The sequence below is a fragment of the Melozone crissalis genome, unplaced genomic scaffold, assembly GCF_028551555.1.
Source record: "Melozone crissalis strain CALT ecotype California unplaced genomic scaffold, PUWL_Pcris_2 ptg000016l_1, whole genome shotgun sequence".
Classification (NCBI taxonomy): Eukaryota; Metazoa; Chordata; class Aves; order Passeriformes; family Passerellidae; genus Melozone; species Melozone crissalis.
Genome location: NW_026535794.1, coordinates 42,893,907 through 42,921,500, shown reverse-complemented (window position 1 = coordinate 42,921,500; position 27,594 = coordinate 42,893,907). Strand labels below are relative to the sequence as shown.

The 27,594-nt window shown below is 41.0% G+C and overlaps 2 protein-coding genes across 4 annotated transcripts in view; one reads left to right on the top strand and one right to left on the bottom strand.

Annotated features, from left to right (window-relative positions):
* SNRK (SNF related kinase) overlaps nt 1-10,427 on the top strand; it is a 39,803-nt gene extending 29,376 nt beyond the window's left edge. Inside the window, exons 5-7 of the mRNA XM_054274303.1 lie at nt 644-856; nt 1,936-2,070; nt 6,597-10,427. Of these exons, the coding sequence (XP_054130278.1) occupies nt 644-856; nt 1,936-2,070; nt 6,597-7,815 (1,567 nt within the window). The 3' untranslated portion in view covers nt 7,816-10,427. The remainder of the gene's footprint in view (nt 1-643; nt 857-1,935; nt 2,071-6,596) is intronic.
* A 4,116-nt stretch (nt 10,428-14,543) lies between these two features.
* The window catches only part of ANO10 (anoctamin 10), a 121,279-nt gene continuing 108,228 nt past the window's right edge, over nt 14,544-27,594 (bottom strand). For all 3 annotated transcript variants that reach the window (XM_054273694.1, XM_054273693.1, XM_054273692.1), the window contains one exon: nt 14,544-15,394. In XM_054273694.1, coding sequence (XP_054129669.1) covers nt 15,359-15,394 — 36 coding nt within the window. In that variant the 3' untranslated portion in view covers nt 14,544-15,358. The remainder of the gene's footprint in view (nt 15,395-27,594) is intronic.

Here is a 27,594-nt window from a genome sequence, read left to right as displayed (position 1 = left end):
GAACAGAGATGTGCTGTGCTAATGAAGTCTTCTTTCTCTGTTTACTTGGGGAATTCATGCACTTTCTTCCCAGCATTTGTAAAATCTCAGTATCAACTCATTAGTAGATTTGTCCCTACATCATCCCAGAGACAGCATTGGTCTGTTTAGTTTTTTTTTTTTTTATATGTGGGTAGAACAAATCACAGTTTTTTCAAGGATGCTGAAGACTCAAATTTCTGATAGTTACTTCAGAATAAAATATTTCTGCTTATCTTGCCATTCCATATACTTGTTCACAGCAGCAATAATAAAAAAATCACATTTCTATTACTTTACCAACTAGCTGATAGGCCACCTGTGACCTGTAATTGCCCTATAAAACCTACTAAAATCAAATAAAGGAGAAAAATCAGATTAATTATGTAAGTACAGTAAATGAAAACTGTAGTGTTTATGGTGTTTATAGTTTTAATAAACTGTTTCAGTTTAGCAGTATTTGTAATGTCTTTGAGACTAAACAGTTTCCCATCACATTGTTTAATGTGGGACTGAAGATCTGTGTGACCTGACAGCAGAAAATGCCTCCTAATGTTGCTCTCACAACAGCTGCTTTTTTAAACACGTGTGTGCATTTTTGTTTAGCTTTATTTTTTATTCACAGTCTAATTACACGGATGTTGCAGAGAGACCCGAAGCGAAGGGCGTCTTTGGAAGAGATTGAAAACCATGCATGGCTCCAAGGAGTTGATCCATCTCCTGCAACCAAGTATAATATTCCTCTTGTATCCTACAAAAACCTGTCTGAGGAGGAGCACAACAGTATAATACAGCGCATGGTTCTTGGGGACATCGCAGACAGAGACACCATAGTGGAGTAAGTCAGCAGTGTTCTAGACGGATGCACTTTGTTTTGTGCACCTCTTGGTTTTGATTCAAGAACATCCTGAGAACTTGGGCACTTTGGTGTTTAAATATCAGGGCATTCAGTTAATAAGCAAAGTATTGCAGTCTTGCTCTGTGATAGGATATTGTGGGATCAGAAGTACTTAAGTATAACCAAATTTAGGAATAACTTCAAGAAATGTGTTGGAACAGTGTGTTGATTCCTGCAGTAGCTGTCTTGAGTAAACCTAAGTGCTTTGGAATCTATGCTTGTTCTTCATCTCTCATGCATATTTGAAGGGGACAAATTCTAGCATTTTTCCCTTAGCATATTTCCAGTGTACCTGAATCTTTGTTAATTTAAAATATTATTCCCTTTATCTATGTAATGCATAATGGTCGCTGTCACTGAGGGAGCTTGCTAGAAAGCTACATAGATGCTTCTAATAGAATAATACAGCCAAATTTCTAAAATATTCCCCAAATTGAAAGAGGTCTTAAATATTTTTTTCCTTTTTTAATGTGTTCAGCTGTTAAACACTGTTTATGTGGAAGGGAAAGCAGCAGTCTCACTTCCTAAGCTTTTAGCTGTGTAACAGGGGCAGCCATTCTGTTACAATGTCTGAGTGATGCTTACTGGTTTATGAACTTATTTTTGCTATAAACTCAATGTGACATCCCTAAAATAATTAAAGTTTTCTTCCATTTGTTGCATAACCAAATACTGGTACTTTGTGGTTGCATGTGCCAGTGGGAGAGCCCATCGTTGGTGCAGAACATTAATAAATAAAAAACAGTTGTCATTTACAGAATGTGAAATAAAAAAATAATTTCTTACTTTTGATGGATGGTATTCTAAGTATGTCTCCTTTCAACTATAGCTGAAATTGCTGGACTTGTTGGCCCTTTATTTTTAATAAAATTAAGGCATGCTTGTCAAAAGATCAGAAATGGGTAGTCCTGCTTTCAGGCACTCTTCCTGCTTGGGAAGCACAGCAAGCTGCAAGATGCATGTCCAATTGTTAGAAACCACTGATGGATGGGTTATTTCATGTTTTGTACTTTCCTCAGGGCTTTGGAGACTAACAAATACAATCACATCACTGCTACTTACTTCTTACTAGCTGAAAGGATCCTGCGAGAAAAACAAGAGAAGGAAATTCAGACCAGATCTGCAAGCCCCAGCAACATCAAAGCCCAGTTCAGGTGAGAATTTAGGAATCTAAATGACTGGGAGGGGTTTGGGGGTTTTTTTGTTTGTTTGGTTTTTTAAATTGTCTTAATGAGAATATTAAATTTCTCAAGTACTGCTTTCTTGAAAACAGCAAAATACTCATTGCAAATTTTAATGTCTTCAAAGGGCTGTAGACACTTCAGAAACTGCTCAGAAATCAGTTGCACATAATATTTTCAATTCCTACCCTTCTCAGGAAATGACAAGGCAATTTGAAGCCTGTACCTAAGAGGCAAGTTTTCACACCTCCTAGAAAAGGGCTTGTTCATTGACCTTCAGCTCCTCATACAAACTGTGTTATGTAATATCCCTGGAGAAAAATTAGTTGCATAATCCATAAACCTGCTGATATGGAATTAGTTATAAAGGAGAAATCCCTCTAAATTTGACCTGTAGGTTATGTTCTTTTTCATGTCAGTTGCTGTGCCTGTTGTCTAATAAAAATTATTGAATTTACCATTTGAATCATCTACTTAAACGTACTGCAATAGATTGGTTTTGTTTGACAAAAACATGAATTAAAAAAACCTAATAGTAAGGGTTCCTGAGATTTTTCCAAGCTTCAGCTTGTGACAGAGAGAATTTGGCTTCTGGCATCTAGTTGGTATTGCTATGTTCAGCCAGTTCATTTGCTCTGCAGCCAGTTACCAAAGCATCCCACGTTCTCAGTTACAGCAGAATATGCTTTAAAAAAACCAACAAACCAAAAAAAGAACCCCAAAACCAACCAACCAAAACACCCAACCCAAAAGGCAAATAGTATAGTTTCCACTTCCACATAGGTATTGGAGGATTCAAGTTTTGAGCAGTTATTTTTCTTAAACATTGTGGTTTTTCTTTCCTGAGTTAAGTGTTAAGCTATCACTAGGGATCTGCTGGTATTGGATAAAATATTCATTGGCCCATCTTGACAATTGTTCCAGTGAAGGTGGAGGAGGTACTGAGGCATTGTCATTAACTTTGATCTTGTAACCTCCAGTCTTTCCAAAAGTTGCCTATTGAGGTAAAATACTGGTAATTGCTACTAGCAATAATAGCAATTGTTAGTAGATAATTTATTAATGAGAAAAGAATACTAAGTGTTTGTGCTGATGTTTAGCACTGCTAACTCCAGTAACACCTTCAGTGTTGTTTATCTGTATGACCTAGAGAAAAAGACAAAATAACTAGTTCATTCCAAAAGCTTCTCTGTGCAACTTCCAGGCAAAGTCATATGTGAAATCATTTAATAGGAATAAATGCTGGGATGTCCTTCTGGTGCAAAGTCATAGTTTTCCTTGGTCTAATTGATAAAAGTAAGATACTACTACCTCAAGTTAAATGTAAAAAAAAATGAACACTTGTTGCAGAGTAAGGACACACACTTGGGAAAATAGGTTAAAGTCTCCAATGGTTGTCACCTTGGATTCAGGCTTGAGATTTTAGAGGCATCTCTTCTGAATGCCATTCTGTCTCCCTGAATTAGGAGTTGATGCTCCATGAATGTTACAGTGTTTTCAGTGTCTTAGTGTCTTTGTCATCCCCAGGTGGGACTGCACCTTGTATTGTGTATACCTAATCATCATTCACTCATGTAGGAATCACTCAGTGATCACTAATGTAGGAAATTTTATCTTAGGTGGTTGCAGGTACTTGAGAAGAGTTACTGTTGCAGGCATCTAAGGGTCTGCAGACAGAAATGGTCTGGAGCTTGGTGTTAGAGAGCTCACCTCTGTTACTTTGGCTCAGCAGTTCTCTCATGATGGATCATCCCCTCATTTCAATGTCAGCTTCTTTGAAAAAAGAAAGTGTGCCTAATACTAAGTATCAAATGTGCCTAATACTAAGTATTACATTTAAAACAAATTACTCTAGTGGAAGACCTGGAGTTCACCTTCAAATGGAAATTGTAAAACTATAAAGTTGGCTTTTGAATTGTTTGGGGTTTTTTCCCTCAGTGTCACTCTTTCAGTAAAGAGCAGCTCTAGTTATATACGAAACTGGAACAAAAAGTTCAATGAATCTAAATTATTATATGAATTAGTAACGTTGGAGTAGCTGTAGCCTGCCCTAGGAGTATGAATTTTCATAACAAAGACATCTGCACAAACTTGGGAGCCCTTGCTCTTATGGTCCCAGTAGCTATTCTTTGCTTCCATGATGGTTCTAAATTCCAAGTGTTTCTATAGAATGACCTTATAGAACAGACAACTCAGTAGTGCATTACTTTGATTTTGACACCTCAAAATATTAAAAAAAAATAACTTACTTCCAACCTGGAGCTTGTTTTCTGTCCCTCTCTCCCCTCAGGCCCACTGGGAATAAAGGGAGAGGCAGAAGGGAAGGGAGGCAAACATGGGCTGCTATGAGAGATAAACATACTGTAGTGAGGAGGTTTATTGCCTGGCAACTACAGTACTGTAAGGTACTATATTTGCTCTTTATTGTGACAACTACAGAACTCTTCCTATTTTTGCTGACAAACCAGTCTGTTCTTTTAGCATGGCAAGTTCCTGTAAGATTGAGATCTTCATTTTCTGTCATGTTTGTAGTTATGTTTCTAGCGTGTTTAAGTCCTATTTGTTAATTACAGGCAATTGTGTTTAAAACACACAGCAGAGCACAAGTCATCAGCAAACTGGGCCAGTGTTTCCCAGCATTTCTGGAGACAGCTGGGACCTAAGGGAGGGTGCCAGCATGACACCAAGGAAGACCACAGCCCAGGCTTCACTTCCTGTCTGTGCAGCTTGGCTCAGAGCTGCTGCTTTTGTTGCTTCCCTCCAGGTAGAGCTCCCCACTGGAGAGAGGCAGGTGAGGGCCACCAGCAGCTCCCAGTGAGACAGGCAGGAGCCTGCATGGCTCCACACAGGGAATGCACCACACAGGCTTAGGGGAGTAGTGTGGGCAGCCAGGTCCCACTGTTGAAGGGTCCTGGCTTGGAGGTTTCTGGCACTGCTGGTTGAGCATAAGCCACACAAGTGCTTCAAAGCAAAGTCTGCAGCAAGGCTGGGTGAGTTTATTGCTGGTTTTAGTACAGCCTTCTCCTCCAAGTTTGCACAGCTGGGGAGAGAGTTGTCAGGAGACAACCTGGCCTAGACCAGTATCTCACACTTCAGGGGCCTTTTCTGTGCAGCCTTCAGCAAATGCAGTCCTGCCACAGCAAAGGGATGTCTGAGCCTTCCCTCGTCCTTCAGCTGGACCTCCTGACATGGCAGAGAGCAGGAAGCTGATGTGATTCTTGTGTCTTTGTATGCAGCCTGTCAGGCAGGTACCTGGGGTCACACTTGGTGTGAAATGTTCTCTGCTGTCCTCCTCCTCTTGCTTATAAACTGGGCCATGAAGCCATGCAGCCCTTTCTTTGGGCATACACAATGTATGGTTGGGAATGTCCTGTAAAGGCTGTCCATATGTGAACAACAGCTTTTCATGCAGTAGTGAGAGTATTTTTGTTATGTAAATTTAAGAGATTGGCAACCTTTTTGAAATGAAAGCCAAGAAATGTGCGGCCTATGCTTAGTGAAGAAGTTGAAGAATTGTTCAGTGTTAAAATGTTGGTCTGTAGATGTTGGTTTTTTGGATCAGGCTTTTAAAACAGCGAGAGTAAAGACTGACAGTCTTTGTTCTTAAGTTTATTCTGTGTGCATTACTGGAATATTACAATCTATATTAGGATTTAAAGTTAAATGTAAATCATTAGAGAGTAGCTTGAGATACTGGAGATAAGACACCAGCTGCCCACTTGTAAAACTGATGGACACTCATGTTACTTTCCTTTTGATTTGAGCTAATGCTATTACAGAGTCATACATTTTCAACTTGGATTTACAGTTTATTCAAGTGTCATATTCTTAAGCAGCTTGAGTTCTCAATTCATGCAGTTGTATCATTCCAGATTCTCAGCTAAGGACAAATAAATGATGATCTCAGTTTGCATGTGTTTAAGGGAACTTTCTAGAATAGAGCTTGGTGAGAATGAGAGACTGTTTCATCTGACTCACCTTTTCAATCTCACTCATGTTAATTCTAACCTAATTTTTATATTAAGAATATTGGGGGAAAACTCCAGGAGCGTCAGATTAGAAGTAGTTTGCAATACAATCTTCCTTAAGTTATGCTTGAATAGGCTTGTACCTTCCTCTAGGTATAGTGGTGGTTCTGTACCAATCTCAGATTATTTTTTTGAAACACAATTATTTCAGGATTTTTTATTGCTTAATTCATTTTCTGAGAGCACTGAAATCTTAAATTTTGATTTGACAGTAACCAACATAATTTCTAAACTGTGTTCTTGTCTAGATGGTTCCTTTCAAACAGCAGCATTTCCAGAGGAATGCACATTCTCAGAGAACACTTCCTTGTGCTCAGTCACTCAGTACTGTTGTTTACAGACATGCCACTCAGCAGCCCAATTTGTGTGTCAGTACTTGTGCTTCTCTGGTGCAGATCTTACACTTCCTTGTAAGTTCTGCAATGCCTGCCGTGATGTAAACTTCCTGTTTATCTTCCATTTTCTATGCAGGCAGTCGTGGCCGACAAAAATCGACGTGCCGCAGGATCTGGAGGATGACCTTACAGCAACCCCTCTGTCCCACGCCACTGTTCCCCAGTCCTCGCCGGCTCGCACGGCTGAGAACGTTCTCAACGGGCACCGGAGCAAGGCCCTCGCGGACTCCACAAAGAAGGAAGAGATCCCTGAACTGGCCGGGCCAGCACTCTCAGCAGTTCCATCGGTGAGCTTAAAGCCCACTACCAGCGGCCGGAAGTGCTTGTTCAGAGTCGAAGAGGATGAAGAGGAGGATGAGGAAGATAAAAAACCTATTTCTCTTTCTACTCAAGTTGTTCTGCGTCGTAAGCCTTCGGTTACAAACCGTCTTACTTCGAGAAAGAGCGCACCAGTGCTCAACCAGATCTTTGAGGAGGGCGAGTCAGATGATGAGTTTGACATGGACGAGAACTTGCCCCCAAAGCTCAGCAGGTTAAAGATGAACATCGCCTCGCCCAGCACCGTGCACAAACGCTACCACCGGAGGAAAAGCCAGGGCCGGGGCTCCAGCTGCAGCAGCTCCGAAACCAGCGATGACGACTCGGAGAGCAGGAGGCGTCTGGACAAGGACAGTGGGTTCACTTACTCCTGGCACAGGCGGGATAGTAGCGAAGGGCCGCCGGGCAGCCAGGGGGACGGTGGTGGGCAAAGCAAACCCAGCAACGGCAACGGAGGGGTGGACAAAACGAGCCCGGGCGATAACAGCAAAGGTGGGGGCAGTCCCTCCGGTGGCTCTGGGGGGAACACCAACACCACCTCGGGTTCCACTCGGAGATGCGCTGGATCCGGAAACTCCATGCAGCTCTCATCCCGAAGTGCAGGGGAACTGGTTGAAAGCCTGAAGCTAATGAGCCTTTGTCTAGGTTCACAGATTCACGGCAGCACGAAATACATTATTGATCCTCAAAACAATCTGTCCTTTTCCAGTGTAAAAGTACAGGAGAAATCATCGTGGAAAATGTGTATAAGCTCCGGCGGAAGTGCAAACCAGCCTTCATCACTGGGCAGCCTAAAATTTTTTTCCGACCAAATGTCAGACACAACAAACGAATTGGAACGGCTAAAGAACAGGAACTTGAAAAACAATGTGCTACAACTACCTCTCTGTGAAAAGATATCTGTGAATATTCAGCGGAACCCAAAGGAGGGGCTGCTGTGTACCTCCAGTCAAACCAGTTGCTGTCACGTCATTTGACAATGACCTGACTTGAACAGCTCGATTCGCTGGACAGAGTCATTCTTCCTGGTCAGAGCTGTGAACACCTTGTCACGGACCCCCTTTTGTTGTCTTAAGATTTTTAAGTGGGCTTCAAGCAGTTATTTATTATATTTTAATTTTGTGTTTGCTTGATGGTATGACGATGCATGGTCTTTGCATGCTGCTAGCAGATATGTTTTTCTTTTTCAACACAACAGAATATTTTATTGTGTAATTTTTACATTTATAATTTTACTATGGAAGATCTGGATGAAATTAAAATAAAGATCTGGATCCTAATGTAAATGAAGCACTTAGAAGTTTCATGTTCTGCACTTAAACTAGAAAGAGAAGCTTTTGTTTGCTTATGAAATGTTAGTTCTTGTTCTGACCTTCTGTGAAAACTAAAATATGTGATATGTGGCATACTTCTATGTGTCTGAAACAGAACCAAAGCAATAATGTTTTGATGCTGAAAACTCTTCAGGGAGCTTTCAGATGTTCCAAGGCTTGTACAAAGCAAAGATGCACTGAAAATTAGTGATCTTGAAATATGATTTTAAACCCACACCTATTTGTCTTAAGCTATGATATAGATGAAGTTGCGGCTCAAAAATCAAACCGAAAAGATCTTGTTTTGCTAGAGGCAGTTTTCTTTAAAAAAAAAAAAAAAAAAAGAGGCAAGTAGATTTGTAAGGCAGCTTTCTCCCATAGAAATATGTTAATATTACAAGCAGACAATCTTTTTTAATATAACAAAGGTAAATTATTAAGTCTACTTCTGAGTTTTTACATGCTAACTGAAAAGAAAGTATTTGTATTAATTACTTTTGTTAGTAGTATATCATGACACTTAGTATTTTAGGTTTCTACCTTGTGAACCTTCTCTGCTGTTCTCGCCTCCCTTCCCTGAGATTCCAGAAGGCAATAAGGGATGGAAAACCTTTAGGTAATTGGATTCAGATTGAAATTGTCATTTACAGTTTTGTTATTACTACTCTTTTTAGGACTTAAAATACTGCTGTTCCCCACGTGAACATCACTTATTTTCCCTCAGAAATGCACTTTTTCATAAAGTCCATGTAAAACAGCCTGTAGGAAAGTGTTTCTTTCACAGCTCTGAGCGTTCCTGTCAGATTTCCCATTGCCATGGCAAGGTCTTGATTTAGAGTATTTCTGTACAAAAGGATACTTTTGACCAGATGAATTAACTTTGTGGAATTTTATTATCTAGAATAAAATATATTGCAGATTCCTAGTTTTGGGAAGGGCAAGAATGTTTTATTTTTTCATGCTGTGCACTGGGTCTTCTAAGCAATTCTAGTGAAACTGGGGGTACTATGTAGCAGCGCCCTGGGCAGACCCTGGGTGTCCCAGAGGAGTTTGACACTGTTGAGCATCTTGTAACACTTTCAGAATGGTCAATACATAGTTTTGTGTCTGCTGTGAAGGGAGCGGAGCACCAAAGAGCGGCTGGGTCAGGATGGCCACAGCTCACAACAGCTCTTGTTGTGATTCCTGCAGGACTTCAGAGAGTCTGACGTGCATGGGGTGTCCTTCCTGGTGAGCTGAGCCAGGGGCTCTGCTTCTGGAACAAGGCAAAGGAGAAGTGTTGTGCTTCTTTAAGTTTCAATCTCTAGTTGCAGTTTAGTTAAAAGCTACAAGCATAGACGTGTGGGTGAAGCCATAGAACATAATTGCTTGAATTTTTTGAGCAGGGATCTTACCAAGGGCCAGAAACGAGATGTGTGGTTCACAGACAGTGAGCGTAACATCCACGTAGGAGACGAGTTTATAAAGGGCATTGGCAATAAACTTTATTTGTTGCAGCTTTTTTCCAAGTATTGTAAATACTCTTTCCTGATATGTACAGCCTTGGAATGGCACCTTTTAACTAACCCCGGGTGTATTTTGTTTCCAATGTTTTTATATACGACTGTATATATGGTGCTCACTTTAGAACAGCAGTGTTGACCATTTATGCTGCATAGTTGTATTATAGCCTTATAGTTGTGTGTGGCTGGTTGGACCTCTGGGTGTACAGATGTGTACAGATGTGTTAGTCTGAGTGCTGTCCTCTCCCCCTCTGTTGATAGGTGAATGATTGTGCATGTGGTGTATGTCGTGTTATGTTGTCACGTAAAAGGAAGGGCGAGAATAACCACTACATTAAGCTAATATTGGACCAAACTATTTAGAGCAAGTAAACAGTTTCTTGTACCCCTTAACGTGTCTTTAAGAGTTGCATATAGTTACAGTAGTGTATAAAGTAAATATTGTGGAAAAACAGTTAGTCTTGTATTTTTCTGTATGTGTGTATATAAAAATATATAAAAAATAATGTACCTCTAGCAACTTAATCTGTATTTAAGATGTGACAATCTTGACACAGAATTTTAAGAGTAGCAGTCTAAATAAGCAGAATTAATGAACAGAAGTATAAAAATTTCTCACCAAGAAAGAATCCATGCGTGTTAAGAGGGTACAGAAATATCAACTGATCTTATTGCTTCTGGCAATGTTTGGCTTTTTCATTGTACAAACATTCATGGTGTGCGACAGAAATGGAAAATCCAGTTAATAAAAGTGATATCCTGACTGATGCACAAGCGGTGACTTGCACATGGACGGGGTTTGTGTCTCCTGGCGCTGGGGGTGTGAGGGTGGCACAGGCTCCAGGCTGGTCCCTGCACTGCAGCTCCTGGGAACAGCGAGGGGCCTTGGGAGAGCCCAGCTTGGTGTGTGGAGGGACAGCCCTTGGTGAACTGCCAGCTGCTCTCCTGCCGTGATCAAACACGTTCATATGGGCTTAGCAGCTGTCACAGTCATCGTCTGCTTAGATTTTGTCTCAAGGCTGAGGAGCTGTTCCTCAGGCAGAGCTCCAGACCATGGTTCTTCATAAGGTAAGGCAGGTAATGGTAACAATAGAGGGGGCAGCAGTACCAGCCCACTTTGCCCCACCAGCATGTGCTGCAGTGAGGTGCACGGGGCTGCCTGGGAGCGGGCTGGCCTGTGGCATCTTGTCCCTCAGAGTGCCTGCTGGTGCCTGTGGCTGGAGCAGCTCAGCACTGCTGCAGTGATTGAACTGCAGTGAAGTGTAACCAGACAGGGCAGGTATGGACACAGGGAGCAAGGGCACGGAACAGGTTCTGTGAATACCTGGCATTACGTGACCGCTGCTTTAGGCCAGGGCACTTGTGCAGCTGGGACCTTGCCCTGTCTGAGGAGCTTCCCAGCTCTGGGCACTGCAGAACAGGGAGGAGGTGGTAGCAGGAAAGGAGTGGCCAAGGAATTTGCTGGGCTGTGACTGTGACTGAGGAAAGGCGTAACGCATTGGGTAGTGCAAGGCCAAGCAGGAACATCTCAGTAGCTGGTAGGGGCAGGTCAGATACTTTTCATGACAGATTTTTTAAAAGGATTTTTTCATTAGCAAAAAACTCCCAAAGCAGCTGGCTAGCAATAAACAGGGAAGAAGGGCAAGCTGGAATGTCCCCATACATCAGAGACACCCCAGCCACCCTGTTAGCCTTTCCCATGGTTAAGTTTATGTGAATGAATCAGAACTGATTTGTTTGTCAGTAATTCCGAATGAACTTGCTTTGAGTAAAAGGTGTTTGAGGAGTAACACCTTGATGTGACTGTACTTGGGAAGGTGTAGCAATGACTCACTTGTTGAGTTGCTGACTGCATGCAGCCAGCCAGGCTCCCTCACATGTACAGGGTGTTGAGGGACTGCTGGACTGCCTTTCTCCAAGGCAGTGTCTCTGCAGTTGTCTTAGCCTGCTCCCTCCCTGAACCACAGGCTATGGCTATTTATTTATTTTTTTAAATTGTAATTGTAAGATGAATCAGTTTGGCCTATCTGCCTGTATTAAAAATGACATCAATTTCTGCAAGTCAAGAACCTTGTATTAGAGACAGAGTCGAGTCTTATTACATAGGGATAAAGAATGAGATGTCCTCTATTTTCAGATGTGATAGAAGAATCATGTTGTAAGAAAAATGCAAGTATAGGGCCTGAGAAGCCCAGAGAGGTAACACAGACTTCATTGGGCTCTCAGATGATTCATCTCAGGAATTCATTTCAGCAGGCCCTTGTGTAACATCTTCCTCTTTCCTCCCTCTCACTGCTCTCCCTTGAGAAATACAGAGCAGAGGAGGCAGGATCTGGTTTTCTCTCTGGGCATTTGTGTGCCACATGCCCTCAGACAGGCCCAGTATTGCCCTCATGATGCCAGTGGTGACAGAGGCCATCACCACAGTGCTTTGTATCAAGCGCTGGGGTGCAGAGAGAGCCTCCTCTCTCAGCACCAGCCTCCAGGGCTGGCACTGAATCACCAGGCCCTGCTGACAGCCCTGGCACTGCCACTCGCCCCTGCAGCTCCTGGGTGAAGCATGGCAGAGCTGTCCTGAAGAAAGCACATCACAGTAGCAGGCATTGTTTCCAGGGGCTTTGCTTACATGAATAAGGAAACAAACTCAAATTTCTCTGAATGAGATTAAAGATCAATTCCCTCAGGCCCAGGTAGGTTTAAATATCCATAACTGCTTGCCTGCTACAGTGGAACCTTTCCATGTAATAAGTGTTCTCCTCAGTAGATATCTGGAGATCCCTCTGGGCCACACAATTAGACCTGCACTCACAAGGAACCTGATGAGAGAACTCTTGTATCACCAGCAAGTGGTTTATGAGTGCCCTTCTTAAGAACAGCTTTCTTGGATTGTTAGGGCTGCTGCTAAGGAGATTTGTAAAATCCAAGTCTTAACAGACAGATACAGGCTTCTCCCACACAGTCATCTTCCCAAACAGGGTGCTCCAGCCTCATGCTTGGTTTCTCCCTGAAGCTTGAGACCAGAGATAAACTTATGGCTTAAACTCAGGCACTGGCAGAACTGCCACACAGTGGCCATACAGAACTCTCTGGTGGCCTGCACTCCTGCAGGGCCCAGAGCCACAGCTGTCTAGAGGTGTGAGGCTCTCTCAGCTGGCTAAGAGACCCTGCCTGGACCTGGGAACAGATATTCAGATTCCATACCTTGTGAATGGCAGCTGCTGATAAATACCTTATTCTTTCTGACATTGTCACCTGACAACTGATTTTGGTCAGTGAGTTTCCTCCCTGGCATCACAATTTTTACAGGTGCACCTACAGCAGAAAGGAAACAACACATTCAGGAGCACAGACAGAAAGAGTTTTTCCTCTCAAATGAGAAATGAAAATAGATGCCACCATGAATGTATAAAAAACCCAAAAGACAAAACCCAGGACACCAGACAGTATGAAACACAGGAACCCCTCCCCAGGAAAGGACAAAGAGCTGCATACAGAGGAATAGGAGCTAAATTTCATTTCAGTGACAAAATACTACTTGGCACAATGAGGGAACATTTCTCAACAGGTTAAAGTGAGTGTTTTAGGACAGAAACAGTCTCTCTCGTGACCATGTATGTGGAACAAACTTTAATCCCTACAAAACAAAGGAGTCCCATACTTCTCACACCACTGAAGGTCAGAATTCCTCCATACCTCCTCACTTCTGGTGGAGAAGGCACCTAAGAACAGTATTATCCCTGTTTCTAGATAAGGAAACTAAGCAGAAGTGAAGGGATTTGCCCAAGGCAAAGGCAACAGCCAACATTACTGAAGTCACTGGGTACTTACACCTCACTAGAGATTTTCCTGTTAATCCACAGAAAACAAAATAAATGGATCCCAAAAGGAAAACCACGGAGTCAGTTTTGCAGAAGGGGACTTGCTTGTTTCACACGATCACAGTTGACACACGACTTGATTCCTTTTCTAAGCCATCTTAGAAAGTTATCCCAGACACCTGATACAGCTGCCATCAGCAAAACACACCAACTTCATGCTCCCAGACCACCATCACTTAGCAAAACAGCAGAATCCCTTCAAAATGGGTGCAAGGTCACAAGAACATACTCCAACAGGAGCCCATCCCATGGATTTTTCTTCTCTGGAACTGCTCACTCAAAACCACTGACCAGGCAGTTAAAACTTGAAGGAACATGAGCTACTTCAGACCAAAGTGGGCAGCAGACTGCAAAGATGGGGAGTTTTCATGGAGAACACACTGACTGCCTCCTAAGAAAACAACTGGTTTTGGGATCTCTACAGCACTACAGTAAGGGTGACATGCTTCCCTCAGAGATCCTCAGGGCAGAGCATGTGCAGCCCTAGCCCTGCCACTGCTCCAGGAACAGGCTGTGAAAGCAGCAGCCCATGAGATACCCCTGAAATAGCAGCAGCATGGGGGACTAACAGTGGGAGAAGCAAGAACAGAGGAACCATAGGTTTGCTCCTCTTCCCAGGAGATCAGTCATTTCTTACTGGGTCACACCTGCAGAGCCTGAGAAATACTAATTTTTGGTTCCAGACAAAATATACTATTTTGGCTTAGTTATACTATTCTGCTGTGGGAGCCCTGTGGCAGAAATCTGAAATGTGCAAAGCAGGCAAACACCTTAATTATGGCAGCAGCAGATTTTTGTGAACAAAATTCCAGCAAGTACCACATACAGTCACATCTAGCAAAACTGAACATCAGAGCAGCCAAAAATAAACTGTCTCAAGGTCACAGGAGCAAACACTGTAGATTTTGTCCTATTACTGTCAGAAAACAAAGAAACATTAGGACAGCTACCTTTCTGTGAAATTCAAGGAAAACCAAATCAGATATTCACTACAAACACAAGTACTGGTGTATCAAGTATCAACTTTAATTGATCTGTTTGCTCTTAGTTCATTTAACCAGAAGATCCATTCATACAATCCTGCAGTTCGGAATCCAGGGGAGTGATACCAAAATCCAACATAAATTAGAAAATAAATATATTTCATAAGTCACTGATCAGCAATCTGTTTCCTACTAATTTTTTTTTACCTAGCTTTTGAAAAGATTTTAGCTGGGACCTATTTAGAGAACTAGCAAACAGGACTATATAATACATACTCTATAAATATTTATGTTCAACTATTTCTCAGATCACATAATGAAATACATTGTTGTTCTCTATGAAATGTATAACATACTTAAATTAATTTGCTGTGGACAAGCAGTTGCTAATAAGCAAATCTTTGAAATAACAGAGGATTGATTAGCTATTGTAATGAAGGAACAGAAGGGGCAATAACCATAAAGGGAGAGTAAATTAAATAATAGTCTGCTTTTTTTTTCCCCTTTAGAAAGTTGCAGCTGAAAATTCTAGTGAGCTTCTGGATGCTTCCTCCCAGGATCTGTTTTCAATCACTCAAAGCACAAGGAGTCTGGCAGACTTTATCCAGACCTGGCATGAGCTGCAGTGCTTTATTTGGTGTTACCTTCACAAGCAATTGCATATGAGAAACAAAGAGAGCAGGAGAAAATACAGTTTTGTACAGTGTCAGGCAAAGATTATTCACCAAGTTTCATATAAGCAGGTGCCACCTACTCAGTAGATGGCGGAGGGTGCGCTCCGAGCGCCACACACGCTGGCTCCGCCTCGCCTGTGACCGCCTTAGTCATCCTCATTCCTCCGTGTTTACTCCTTCAGCGACTCCGCCGCCAGCTGCATTTGCTGCCAGGAGAGAAGAGCAGAGAGAGAAGCTGAGTGCAGCGGCAGCAGGAGGAATTACCAAAGCAGATAGAGCCCAGGACACTCCAGAATCCAGCTGACTAATAAAACCGCACCGAAAAAAGAGCTTGAGCATTTAAAAACAAAAGCCACCACTCTGTCATGCCTGATTTTTACAAAATACACGATTTTAACGGAGGCAATACTTTTGTCCACCAAAACACTCATCAAATGGCAATGCAATTTGTATGTTAATTAATTATTTTTGTGATGAATAATCCCTTATGTGAAAGTCATTTATCCCTAAATATTTAGGCTTTTAAGCTGATCTCAAAAGGTCAATGAACTGACAAACTGCTGCCCCCACTTCCCATTGCAACAATCTGTTAACTGTTATTCAGTATTTCTGTTGTTGTGAAATTAAATTAAAAAAACATCCTGTGATATAAGAAGGAGGTAGCAGACTGCTCTGGTGATACGATTATTTCCAATCCTGTTGACAACCAATTTTGTTTTCATTCTCCTAGGAAGTCACCAGAGACATGTCACCATGTGAAATCAGGATAACAATCCCAGGTGATGAAAATATCAGCTGAGTAAAAGAAAACAGAGCTGCTCTGTGAAGCTTCTTGTTAAAGAGAATGTTTCATAACCCAGAACTTACAGAGGCTACAAGAAAGCTCAAACTGTGTTGAAGGCATCTCTCACACATCACCTGGGGGGTGTCAGCCAAGGGCCTGGCAATGTCTGGAACCACCCTGACATACCAAGAAATGGTCAGGGTGACTGAAGTGCCCCGAAGAAAAAAGACAGAGACGACAGTCTCAGGAAGGAGACGAGAGGGAGAGCAGCCCAAAGCACAGGCAGAGGAGCAGAGGCAAGGAGATGCCCAGCACTGCTGCAATTCACTCATGCCCAGCATCACTGCCTCCTTGGAGCCAATTTGGCAGGCAAGGAAAGGAAAAGGCTGGACATGAAAAAATGTGAATGATCATATGAAGAAACAATTTAGGCAGCTTTCAACTCCTAGGCCGCTGTGTGGGTTCTGTGTCATTCCCCTGTGGAGGCTGGACGTGTGCTACTGAGCTAAAGTTGTTTCTTTTGCATTTGTATTTGATCTCATAGAAATGGCCCATGACGTATGAGCTATTAGAAAGAGAAGTATCTAAAAATGCTATAACAAAATTGGAAAAGACAAAGCTGCAAATAAAGTGTACACTATAATTCAGTTTCGATCCCACAACACAGGGTACAAAGATGTCAGATGCTTTAACAGAGCACCTTCTACCTCTTCTTTGCTGCTAGTCTGGGCCTGAACCTATTCCAAAACACTACTCTGCATGCTAAAACACACCTACAACAACTTTTCTTTACCATTTTTATCTGTATTTCCATGCCATCTATAAGTGAAGTAAAATTAGTTTGTGATACAAATATTTATATGCTTCTCCATAGCAACAGTGCAGGGAAAAACGCCACAGCTAAAGGCTGGAATACAGATAGATTCCTCTTCTACATCCTGATTCACTTATTTAAATAAATGTCTCAATAAAACGATAGCATCTTTAATTAAAGTGTCTTTTCCTCCTATTACAAAAACATAGACACAGAAGACAGCACCTTCATTCAGTTCCTGATCCATCAAATACAAACATTCTCTTATTTTAGAATGATTTTCATAAATTCTGAATACTGGTGTAATTGTATGGGGATTGATGAGGAATGCAGAAGACTGGAAAAGTATTTTTATTCTCTGATCTCTGCAGGGCTTGCCAAAGTCTGGAAGAAAACCAAGGACGAGTGCTAATGATTACTAAATGTAATCTGTCCAAAAACTCTGTAAAAGCTGGACACCTCTCATTTATTTTTGAAGGCCCTCCTAATTTTAACTGAGCTAATCTTAAACTAGGATTGTCTGCTGCTGGCAATCTTATGCTATCATATTTAAAATACATGACATGAACAAACAAATATCCCAGCTTCTTGAGCAGGCCAGTGAGCAGAAAAATCTCTTAAAATAGCTTCACATGGCACACAAGGACTGGGCAAAACCAGTCCAAATGCAGTCATACACATATTGCAGGAAATGAATCATAAGCCACGTGAGAACCCCAAGAGCTGTGTATTTAATTTCTTCTTTATAGTTTCTAATAGCAAAATGTATTTGGCAGTACCTGGCAGCAGCAGGCTCCCCCAAGAGCTATCACTTGGGCAAGCAACATGTGGTGGCACCTTTAAACAGAGAAATTCCTTGCCAAGTTCAGGCTGAAGAATTTTACAATTTTCTTTCTTATTTACTGCAAAAGTAAATGTTCCTGCTCAATGGGAAAATATTTCTCTAAGACAACATACGGGAAAGGGAGTGTATTTTTAAAATTTTATTGCTGAGAAAGGGAATTGATGAGGTACCTTTTAAGATCACTTTTCCCTTGACAGCCCCAACAGGTTCACTGGGGAACCTGTGGGGCTGAGTTAACTGCTCTTCCCTCAAAAAGACATTTCTTTGTAAGCTTTAAGAAGTATTTTAAAAATATGGAAGAGAGATATTAAAAATGTCTTGATCTACTTGTTAAACCTGCTAGATACATGATGACAAACCTCACTCATTTGAGGGGCATTAAAAGCCTCTGTGAACTATCAGAGGCACAGCTAAGAAATGAGTTGGCTCAAGAAGCCATTCTTCATTTATTATCAGCTGAGAGTTACTAGTGAAAGGTTTATGGTTAATGCTCTGTTTTATGCAGCACCCTTAGCAACGGCAGCCTGTGCATGCAATACATGAGTGAAACGTGTTTAAACTGGTATTAATTTTAGTGGGGCTACAGTGTTGTTTATCCTAATGTTCTACTATTAGGAAATGCTCTAAATATTTATCTGCTGTAATTCAATAGATTTGCTATTTCCATTTTATTAAGTTTAAATTTCCTTGTAAAGCACATGTAATATAATTAGACAGTACTTCCAGGAGAAATAGCAAAACCCCTTTAATGTGGTTTACAAATAGGCTTTACCAATTACTTAGATTTTCCTACATTTCAACATTAAATTTTCTGAAAGGACTTTATTAAAACGGAACAGATCCTTTCACACCCCAAACACAGCTGTGTACCAAGCATGGAAATCAGGCTACTTCCTTTGTGGGCTCCAGAAACACCAACCTCAGTGTACAGGGTAGTTCTCCAGTTAGAGGGGCTATGGAAGCCTAAACATGTGATTTAGTGCTGCCAACAATACCAAAATACAAAATTAAATCGCTAAAACCATGAAATAACAGAAATACACAGCTGCACCAGAGACCTCAACTACAGCAAAACCCCAGGAGCTGCCAAGGGATTTAGCAGAGCAGTGCCAGGGCTTGGTTCCCCAGCACTGGAACCCAGAATTCCTGTCCCAGTGCTGGTTCTGCACACACTCACAACCTAATCAGACACTCTCACCTTTCCTTTATGGTTTCTGTGGGACAGCCAACATTTAACAGACACTAACTGCCGTTGCTGCTTTAATGTTGATTTACTGCCCTTGCTGAGCTCTGTGTCAGATGCTCACAACACTGTTAATTTCCAGTTATGCCCAGACCTGGTAAGTCAGCCTCTAACTACTCCTAATTTTACCACTGTGTGTGTTAATGCCAACTGACAATTCAACCACAACCTGAGGAAAACAATGTAAAACACAGAAAGTGTATAAAAGTGAAAACCAAAGAAACCAGGATCTATTGACTCACTGGACTGGTGCTTTTCCACAGGTAAATACTCATGTGTACACACTCAATGTACACATAAGTTTGTACATATGAAGAACAGATATGTAAATAGTTTATATTAAATATAAGAATACATGAAAGAAGATGTTTTTTATCAGCAACCTCATCTTCTGGTTTTCCTGTATACACCATGTGGAACAGCTCATAAGCAGTTAGAAGGAGCAGTGGTACATGGTATCTTTCCCACTTTCTAGCATTAATTACAATATGAAAACATGACAGATATATATTAAATTCTTCTTTTGTAATGGTGTCCAATCACAATAATAGTAGCTTCTTGACTCTTGAGCTGTCTCAAGAACCGTATCAGCTTAATCTCTAAGTACCAACCAGTTACAGAAGAGGCAAATTAACACCCACTTCAAAACTCAGTAAGTCTCTTCCACATGTAGTTCTTTATTCTGTGTAAAGGTTTAAAAGCTTATTCAATGGAAATTTGTCCTCACTGATTATAATGGTGTAAGGTTACAGTAGCTTCATACCTGGAATGACAAATCTTCCCTCAGGGTTTCTGTTTGTGGCATGGAACACTCTGCAGCGAATGGTGCTTCAGGACTCTGGGCTTGGGTTACTTCTAAGCTGCATTTCTGACTCTGACCACTTTTCCAGCAACATGTTTGTTTCCTTAGCTAGAGATGGTAACTGATGCTTCCTGACAGCAGTAATAACCAGTCTCTGTACTAGTACACTCCTGTTTATAAATCCCAGGACCACACAGCCACAATGCAACACTGAATGCTTATTTTAAGTCATCCTGCACAACCCCTCATTCTTCTTGAAAGCTATTGATTTCCGGAATACAGCTTCTTCCCTACTTCAGTAGTATGATAAAAGACTTGTAGGAACAGTTTCACAACTTCCTCATCTCCCAGAGCCAAGACCAATGGCCCTGTGATGCTGCAACTCGGCAGAAAAAACCCTCTATATATAGGAAAGCCACACATGAGCATTAAACAGTCAAATGCAGATTTTTTTATAAAAAAGCAAGAAAAATTTCAAACTGAAGATAACAAAGAAACAAATCCTGAAATGTCACTCTCACAAGTACTGTGAGCAGTCACAGTAATTTAAATTTTTGAGGAATATTTACTAATCTCCTTACTTCTAGGCTACACCGAAAAGACTGTATCTAGTTTTGGGCCCTCCAGTGTAAGAAGGATACTGATCCACTATGCCATCTCCAAGCTAACTGTGGAATCCAAGATGGGCAGGGAGGTGATGCACATGCCCTGAGATAACTGCCCACATCTACAAGGAGGTCAGCAAGAAGATGGAATCTGGGTCTTGGCCAGGGTGCACAACCAGAGAACAAAAAATGAAGTGGTCATTAAAAAATAAGCCAAGAAAGCCCCAGCAGAAAACATTTCACTACAAGGACAACTAAGCACTGCAGCAGAGGCCAAGGGAGGTTTTGGAGTCTCTGTCCTCAAAGCACAGGAAACCTCACCCTCCCACAGCCCTGGGGTGTAAATTTGGTGCCAATCCTGTCCTGAGCAGGAAGTAGGACCGCTGACCTTCTGAGGCCCCTCCCAGGCTGGGAGATTTTTACAGTTGTTTCTACAGGAATTGTGACAGGAAGTTTGCCTGGACTCCACAGACACAAAATGGGAACTGCTACAAGAAATAGAAAGTAATGGGAAAGAGCAAAAAAAAAAAACCAACTCTCTTCTTTCCTTTCTTGTATGCCTAATTCAAGATAGAATACAAAGTACAAAGCCAGTGATAATGAAACAAAAGATTTGCAAAATTAGTAAGTGCAGAGTCAGGAAAACTTGCAGAATCACATAATTTGTGCCTTGGAGTATTGTACCTGATTAATAGCACTGTGAGGAACTGCAGTCAAAGCATTCGTAGTACATTTTTTTTCCAAGATTTTTTCCTGATCTACTTCAGATTGTCTCTGATTTAAATTGCAAAGTATTAATTAATACTCATTACAATATTCTTACAGTATTAGTCACCCTTTGCTGAACCTTATTTTAGTTCAGTAGACAGTACAAAAATGAAGAATAGTGGAAGTGACACAAGACAGTCTAATAGTATTTTCTTCAGAATATAGCTTATGCCTTCTGCCCCTCAAAATAATTTACATTATTTTTGTCCTCATGTAGCTCATATTTCCTAACTTTTTTCACCATAACTGGCCAAACAGTTGCCAAGTGACAGATAAATACAATGTTAAACAACATGTGAATGCCTGATGAGGAGTGTGTGCCCAAACCACCCTCCCAGGATGCCAGCCCAGCCCAAGAGATGCTCTCCCTTTAGCTTATGCAATTACCTCTCACCCAATCAGCAGCTGGTCAATAGATTTTGGAGTCAGAAACAATTGACTGGCTATGAAAGCAACGATGCAAAAATGTGCAATGTGACATGACCTTGGTGACATCTCAAAGGGGAGGGATGGCCTGTGCAGTCCCACACTCATTTCTTTAGTTCTGTGCCCTGGCTCATGCAGACATCACTATGGTTTAAGGGTGCAGTTGGCCCCTAGGTTAACAGCACATCAACAATGCTTTAAAGGTTTCAGGGTGAGCAATGATACAATTCCTTTTCTCAGGGGTTTTGGAGGATGTAATTACCTGCTTCCTATTACTAGCTACCATCAAGAGAAAATGAGTGAACCACACTATTCTGCCTCTCTGAAGTTTAACAAGCTTTTTCACTAAGCAAGGTGAGCAGGCACATCCCCTTTGGAAGAGAAATACTCAGCACTTGGAGAGTTTAATGAGCCCTCTGGACACAAATTCCTAATATATGGATATGGCTGACACTGAGGCTTAACTGCAGACATAGCTGTGTTAGCTTTATACCAACTGTAATCTCCTTCCCTGGAGATACTCACAAGCCATCTGGACCGAGTCCTAAGGAGCATGCTCTGGGGTCCCTGCTTGAGCAGGGAGGCTGGACTAGCTGATCCCAGAGGTTTCCTCCAACTGATCCATTCTGTGGTTCTGTGAAAGCAGTAAAAGGCTGGCTAACAAGCAGGCAGCTCAATCTGCCCTAATTTGCCACTGAAGCTCACATGCCTTGCACTCTCTCTGCTGAAAGCAGCCAGACAGCCTCTGGAGCAGTGCTGGCAGTGGTGGTGAGAGGCTTGAAGGTGGCACTGCAGGGGGACAGTGAGAGTCCTTCCTCCTCACACTGCTCAAGTGGCCAACTGCTTGGGTGATGGAAAAAATACACAGCTCACTACAGCTTCTGCAGAAGACACATTTCAGACTGTGTGTGCTTTCAGACTCTCTGTGCTTCCATTTTTTTCCAGCTTAAAGCTGGAAGGAACCTGCTGGGTCACAGACACAAGCCTCCCTCGAGTGCACAAACCCACGTCACACAGAGGTTTAGCCAGGGAGACCACACAGCATCAATTCCGGTGTTGCACAGGCCAAAACCCACAGCTCTTGCCAACATCCTTCAGCAAATCTATTGTACAAAAAGGCAAGAGACCAGTTTAAACTATTTAATGCCACAAAATGAGCAGAGGAAAAACTCAAAAGAGCATGAACGTGTCTCCCTCTAATCCATGCAACAGCAGGGAACAGACTGTGTGAAAAACAGAGACAGTCTCTCAAAATGAATTATGCTCAACCCTCAGAAGAGAAAAAAAAATATATTCCACTGCTTTCTGGACACAAAGTTAGTCATCCCTGGACCCCAGGCACATAAACCCCAACATCTAAGCACTACTGAAGTCCTACCCAACCTCTGCTCTGCCAGTGGACACAAAGGCAAGGCTAGCCCCAGCCCAAGCCCAGCTGGTCTCAGTTTTACCCTGGGTTCACATTTCTCTCCAAATTTCCTTATTTGTGGAGTCATAAAGAGCCCAACTTGGTTTCAAATAAAACAAGTAACAAGATAAGAACTTTACTCCTCTGTGCAGGACATTGACTGGGTAATCTAGATCAGCCTCCAGATATGAAACTAAGAACCCAACTTCAGGAACTATCTTTGGAAATTACCATCTGTGCCATAAATCTGACATAAATAAGCAGAAAGATTTGCAGGGGGCGGCATGGCTGTCCTCTGTCCTGCTACCACACAGCAGCCACAACACTGCAAGTACAAAATTTCCATTTCTTTGTGGCAGGCAAGAAACTTCAGCCTCACAAATACGTCTGAAAATGACAGAGAAATCAAATGTCTCAAAACCATAAGTATAAAATTTTATAGTGTATCTGAAGTAAAAACAACACGTAAAGAAATCAGACTTCAGTGCTGGGCAGACACATAGGGAAAGTAACCACTCTTGTGAAGGGAGTTTGTTCTAAGAGGAAATTTGCCTCTTTGTTTATCTCTTGTATCAGCATGAAAAGTAAGTGTAATTCTAAATTAACTGTCACCAGAATATTAAAAAAATATTTTAATATAGTAAGTAAGGTAGGAAAAACTAGTCAATGTTTAGATTATTTGATGAAGAACTATTTTCAATTCTGCTCAGGAGTTTATTAGGCAAGGAGTCCCAGGCCAGCAATGAAGGGACCTGCCAGGCAATCTTATTTGTTTTCCTCCCCTGCAGAAGCTCTCCTGACCCAAGCACATGTTATTACAATATAATTTTGAGTAATATTTTCATTCTTACTTTTCTCTCTTCTACTTCCTGTGAGGGCTCTGCAATTACCTGGTTACAGTCTAGTGAAAAAATAATCAACATAGAGCCAGTAAACAATTTCTAATTACAGTAATTTTATAAATACTCTGAAGCAATCAACTCTGTGAATGTTAAAGTACTTCAAATAGGTCTTCAAATACTTACAAAATGGCAGTGGCACCACTGACAGAATTTATTCCTTCACCAGAGATACCTGTGAAAAGGCATCCTGACACATTCCCAGCTCTTTGGGAAGACTATGTACCCATAGAAAGAAATAGTTTTCCCTTAAACACTGAGCGAAACACAAGTATCAACTGATTACAGGCTATTGATTTGCTCTTAAATCTATATTTAAGTTGGTATGTGTCTGATCAGATAAAGTCAGTAACTCAAATTAGTTACGGTGGATTTATGGTTTGATCTGGCTCAGGAAGTTCTTGAACAAAGCATAGGCAGAAGATGGAGAGATAAATATTATTCCTGCTTTTCACCCTATCCCAGACATCTGCATGTTGCCACTTTAGAGGTTTAGGCACTAGGATGCAATTATACACAAAGGACACAGCTGACCAAATGTGCCATTTTCATTGAAGGGGCACACCTGGATGGAGAGCATGACTCTCACTGTACTACAAAAGTCTGTCTAATAAGCAGGTAGGAGAGTAAAAGGTTGGTTTGGTAGTTTATAACTGCATATCTTCAAAATGAGTAAAGTTGTAATAGCTGACATAGTCCTACATTATAGGTATGACAATATTTACAGATTTGTAATCTTTATTAATTGCCCTGCTAAGCCTGTTGCAATTTTGAACAACTTAGCAAAGGGTAAAGGTCTGGTTTCCGTGAAGGCAATGGCAAAGTTCTCTTTTACTTCAGTGAAACCAGACTTTGTCTTTATATGCTTCCTGTGTTAGGACTGAACAAAATACTTTTTCCCTTTTTCCAAAACATTAGTGGGAAGAAAACCTCTTTGCTGCTCACAACCTTTGTTTTGAAGCGATGAAGCACTCTGCCTCTACAGCCTCCTGTTCAGAGCTACCTCTACTGTATCAGACCCTCACAAAACTCTGTGCCTTTCTGCCTCTAATACCACCAGCAATTTCTTTGCAAAGCTTTATGAAATTCTTTTGCAATAAAGAGCAAATTAAAGCTGTATAAGAGCTACTATTTTCAGTCTGAAGAGAGATGATATTTTAAGCAGCTCTGTAATATAAAGACAAACAATGGCCTCCAGGTATGTTGAGTATTAGCGTTTATTCTCTTTCTGAGATCTGCTTTAGTGCCTTTGAACACCCTATGCTATGTAACTGAGAAACTACAGAAAAAGGTTTTGGGATGAGGTTTAAATTGAAAAAAATGGATGAATGATTTCTGACTATTTAATTTATTATTTTCATGCCTTGCCAATCCTATAATCTCAGTTTCTTTCTGTTAATTTAAATTTTGTTCAGTATAATACATAAAGGCAGAGTACATGTATTGTATAAAATACATCTGCATTTTTAAGAATTTTTTTTAATAACATTGTGGGTTTTAAGTTTAGAACTTAGTGTTAAAATTTTTACTTTCTAAACAAAACCTGAATGATTACCAAAAAGGTCACACATATGGCAATTACTCTTCTACTTTATCAACACGAACCTTGTGTCAATGCAGGCTTTCCATGCACAGAGTAAGTCAATTTTCACATGCCTTGGTAACACTCCTCCTTATTTTTTCTGCTTTTTAATTTTCTTAAGTACTTTCACTTTATTAAAGCATTTTACTTCCTTTCCTTATTTATTCCTTGCAGATTTGCTGCTGTTCTACTGTCCTAGCTGTACCCTCTCCCTTATATTTTAACTTTCAATTTCTTCAAAATGAGAAATCTTTCCCTTCTGCCTCTAAATTCACAGGTGGCTAAGTGTCAGATTTGCTGGCAGAGAAGCTGCCGAGAAGAGTGGCCCTGGAGGCTGGCAGCTTGCTGGTGGGAAGAGAGCCCCGCTCCTCCTCCCACTCCCATTGTCCTGCTCTGCCTTTCAGGAGCAGTGGGAACCAAAGGAAGGACAAAGTACTGCCAGCACAGCCCTGCTCCGGGGCTCTGCTCTGAGGGGCTGCTTAAAGCCAGACAATAAACTGAAGCCTAGAAATGAATGTGTGGAACAGATACGTGCAGCTCCAGTCCAGCTGCTGTTCTAGACTGACCTCCTTCTTTTGCTTCAATGGAAATCAGAGGTAATGGTGGCAGCTTCAGCATGCACTGGGGGATTAACTATTGTGATTCATGTTAAATTGCCACACTAATTTTATTCTATCAGACCTCAAGGCTTGGCTTTGGAATGTTTTTTATACATTGCAAAGTGCTTTTACTGGATACCCTGGGTCACCAGTACCATCACACTCCTATTCCTCAACTTCAATCTACCACAACAAATATATTATCTAGCATGCAATACAAACATCTAAAACAATTTCTCTTCAACATATCAGCTGTAGCACATCAAAAGTGTCCAACTGCTATAGAAACACTGTACAACATTACCATTTGTAAGAAAATATGTTGTCTTGTGAATTTTATAGTAAGACCTTTATAAAATAAGTTGTTACATCTGTCAAACTAACCGTATTTTAAAAAACATGCCAGTAAGTGCTGTGAAAAGACTCTAAATAAATGCTGAAAACATCATATGATTTTGCATCAGTAAAGTGAGTCAATATTATTCAGTGAGTCACCTAGCTAATTCACAGCAAATTTCTGTGATGGTATAAGATGGAAGGTGAACACACATTTCCAGAGATCCTTCAGGGCAAATCAAATATGCAAGCTAGGGCAGGACAAATAATTGCAAAATATTAACAAGCTGCAGAAATCCATTTTCTGCACTTTGCGCTTGATAATGTCAGTGCTCACATGCTCCTGCCTCATTCTTGGCACTGGAAACAATCAGAAAGTAAAGACACACCATTATAGAACCAACAGAACTGCAGGAACTATGGCCATTAGTTACACCCTTTTTGAAAACAGTAACATTTCACAACCACAGCAAAAGACTTCTTCAATAAACTAAAGCAAATAACTCTTATGTATTAAAATGACAGCAACATAATTTCCCTTACTAATAGGAAATTACAATAATTATTAGTGGTGAAAGAAAATACAGCAGAGGCTGTGGTTTACAGTAAGCCAGTGTAAGAATGCATCTACCAAGGACCTGAATAGAATCCACACACCCAGACTCTCTCTCTCTCTCTCTGTACCTGTATACTGTATCTATTTATCGATCTAAAAATAAAGAAAATGCATTCATAAAGAAGACTTTAACAGTTTGTATTTAAAGGGGCATTATCCACAATATTAATGGGAGGCTGTTAGGTTTTGGTTTCCAGGTGTTGGTTTTTGCTAGCCTGAAAATTCTCCTCCCAATGCCTTCCTCATTTGTAACAGTGAAATTTGGGAACTGGCCAATATTGCTACCATAATGTTATAGGGAATTCACACTTCAGTCCAGAAAAGGAGTTTTTCAGCAGGCAGTACATAATTAGCATTGAGCACTAATTTAAAAGATGTATTATATATGTTACTCTGTATTACTTGGTATGAATCTCATATAACTAACTTTCAAGTAATTATATTAGAATTTTGCCTTCCTATTAACTTTTGATCAAAGAAACATATCCCATTGAAATTGCCATCTGCTGAATTTGCTTCTTGACTTTGTTTCATCTTTCTGTGACATGGGAATAATCACCAATACTATTGGGAAAAGGATATATAAATAACACCTTAAATAAGTTTTCTCTCCTGAAATCTGCAGGGGTTTGACTAAAAAGAAGAAAAGAGGGTTTTGTCCTGTGTTAGTGAATGGCTGA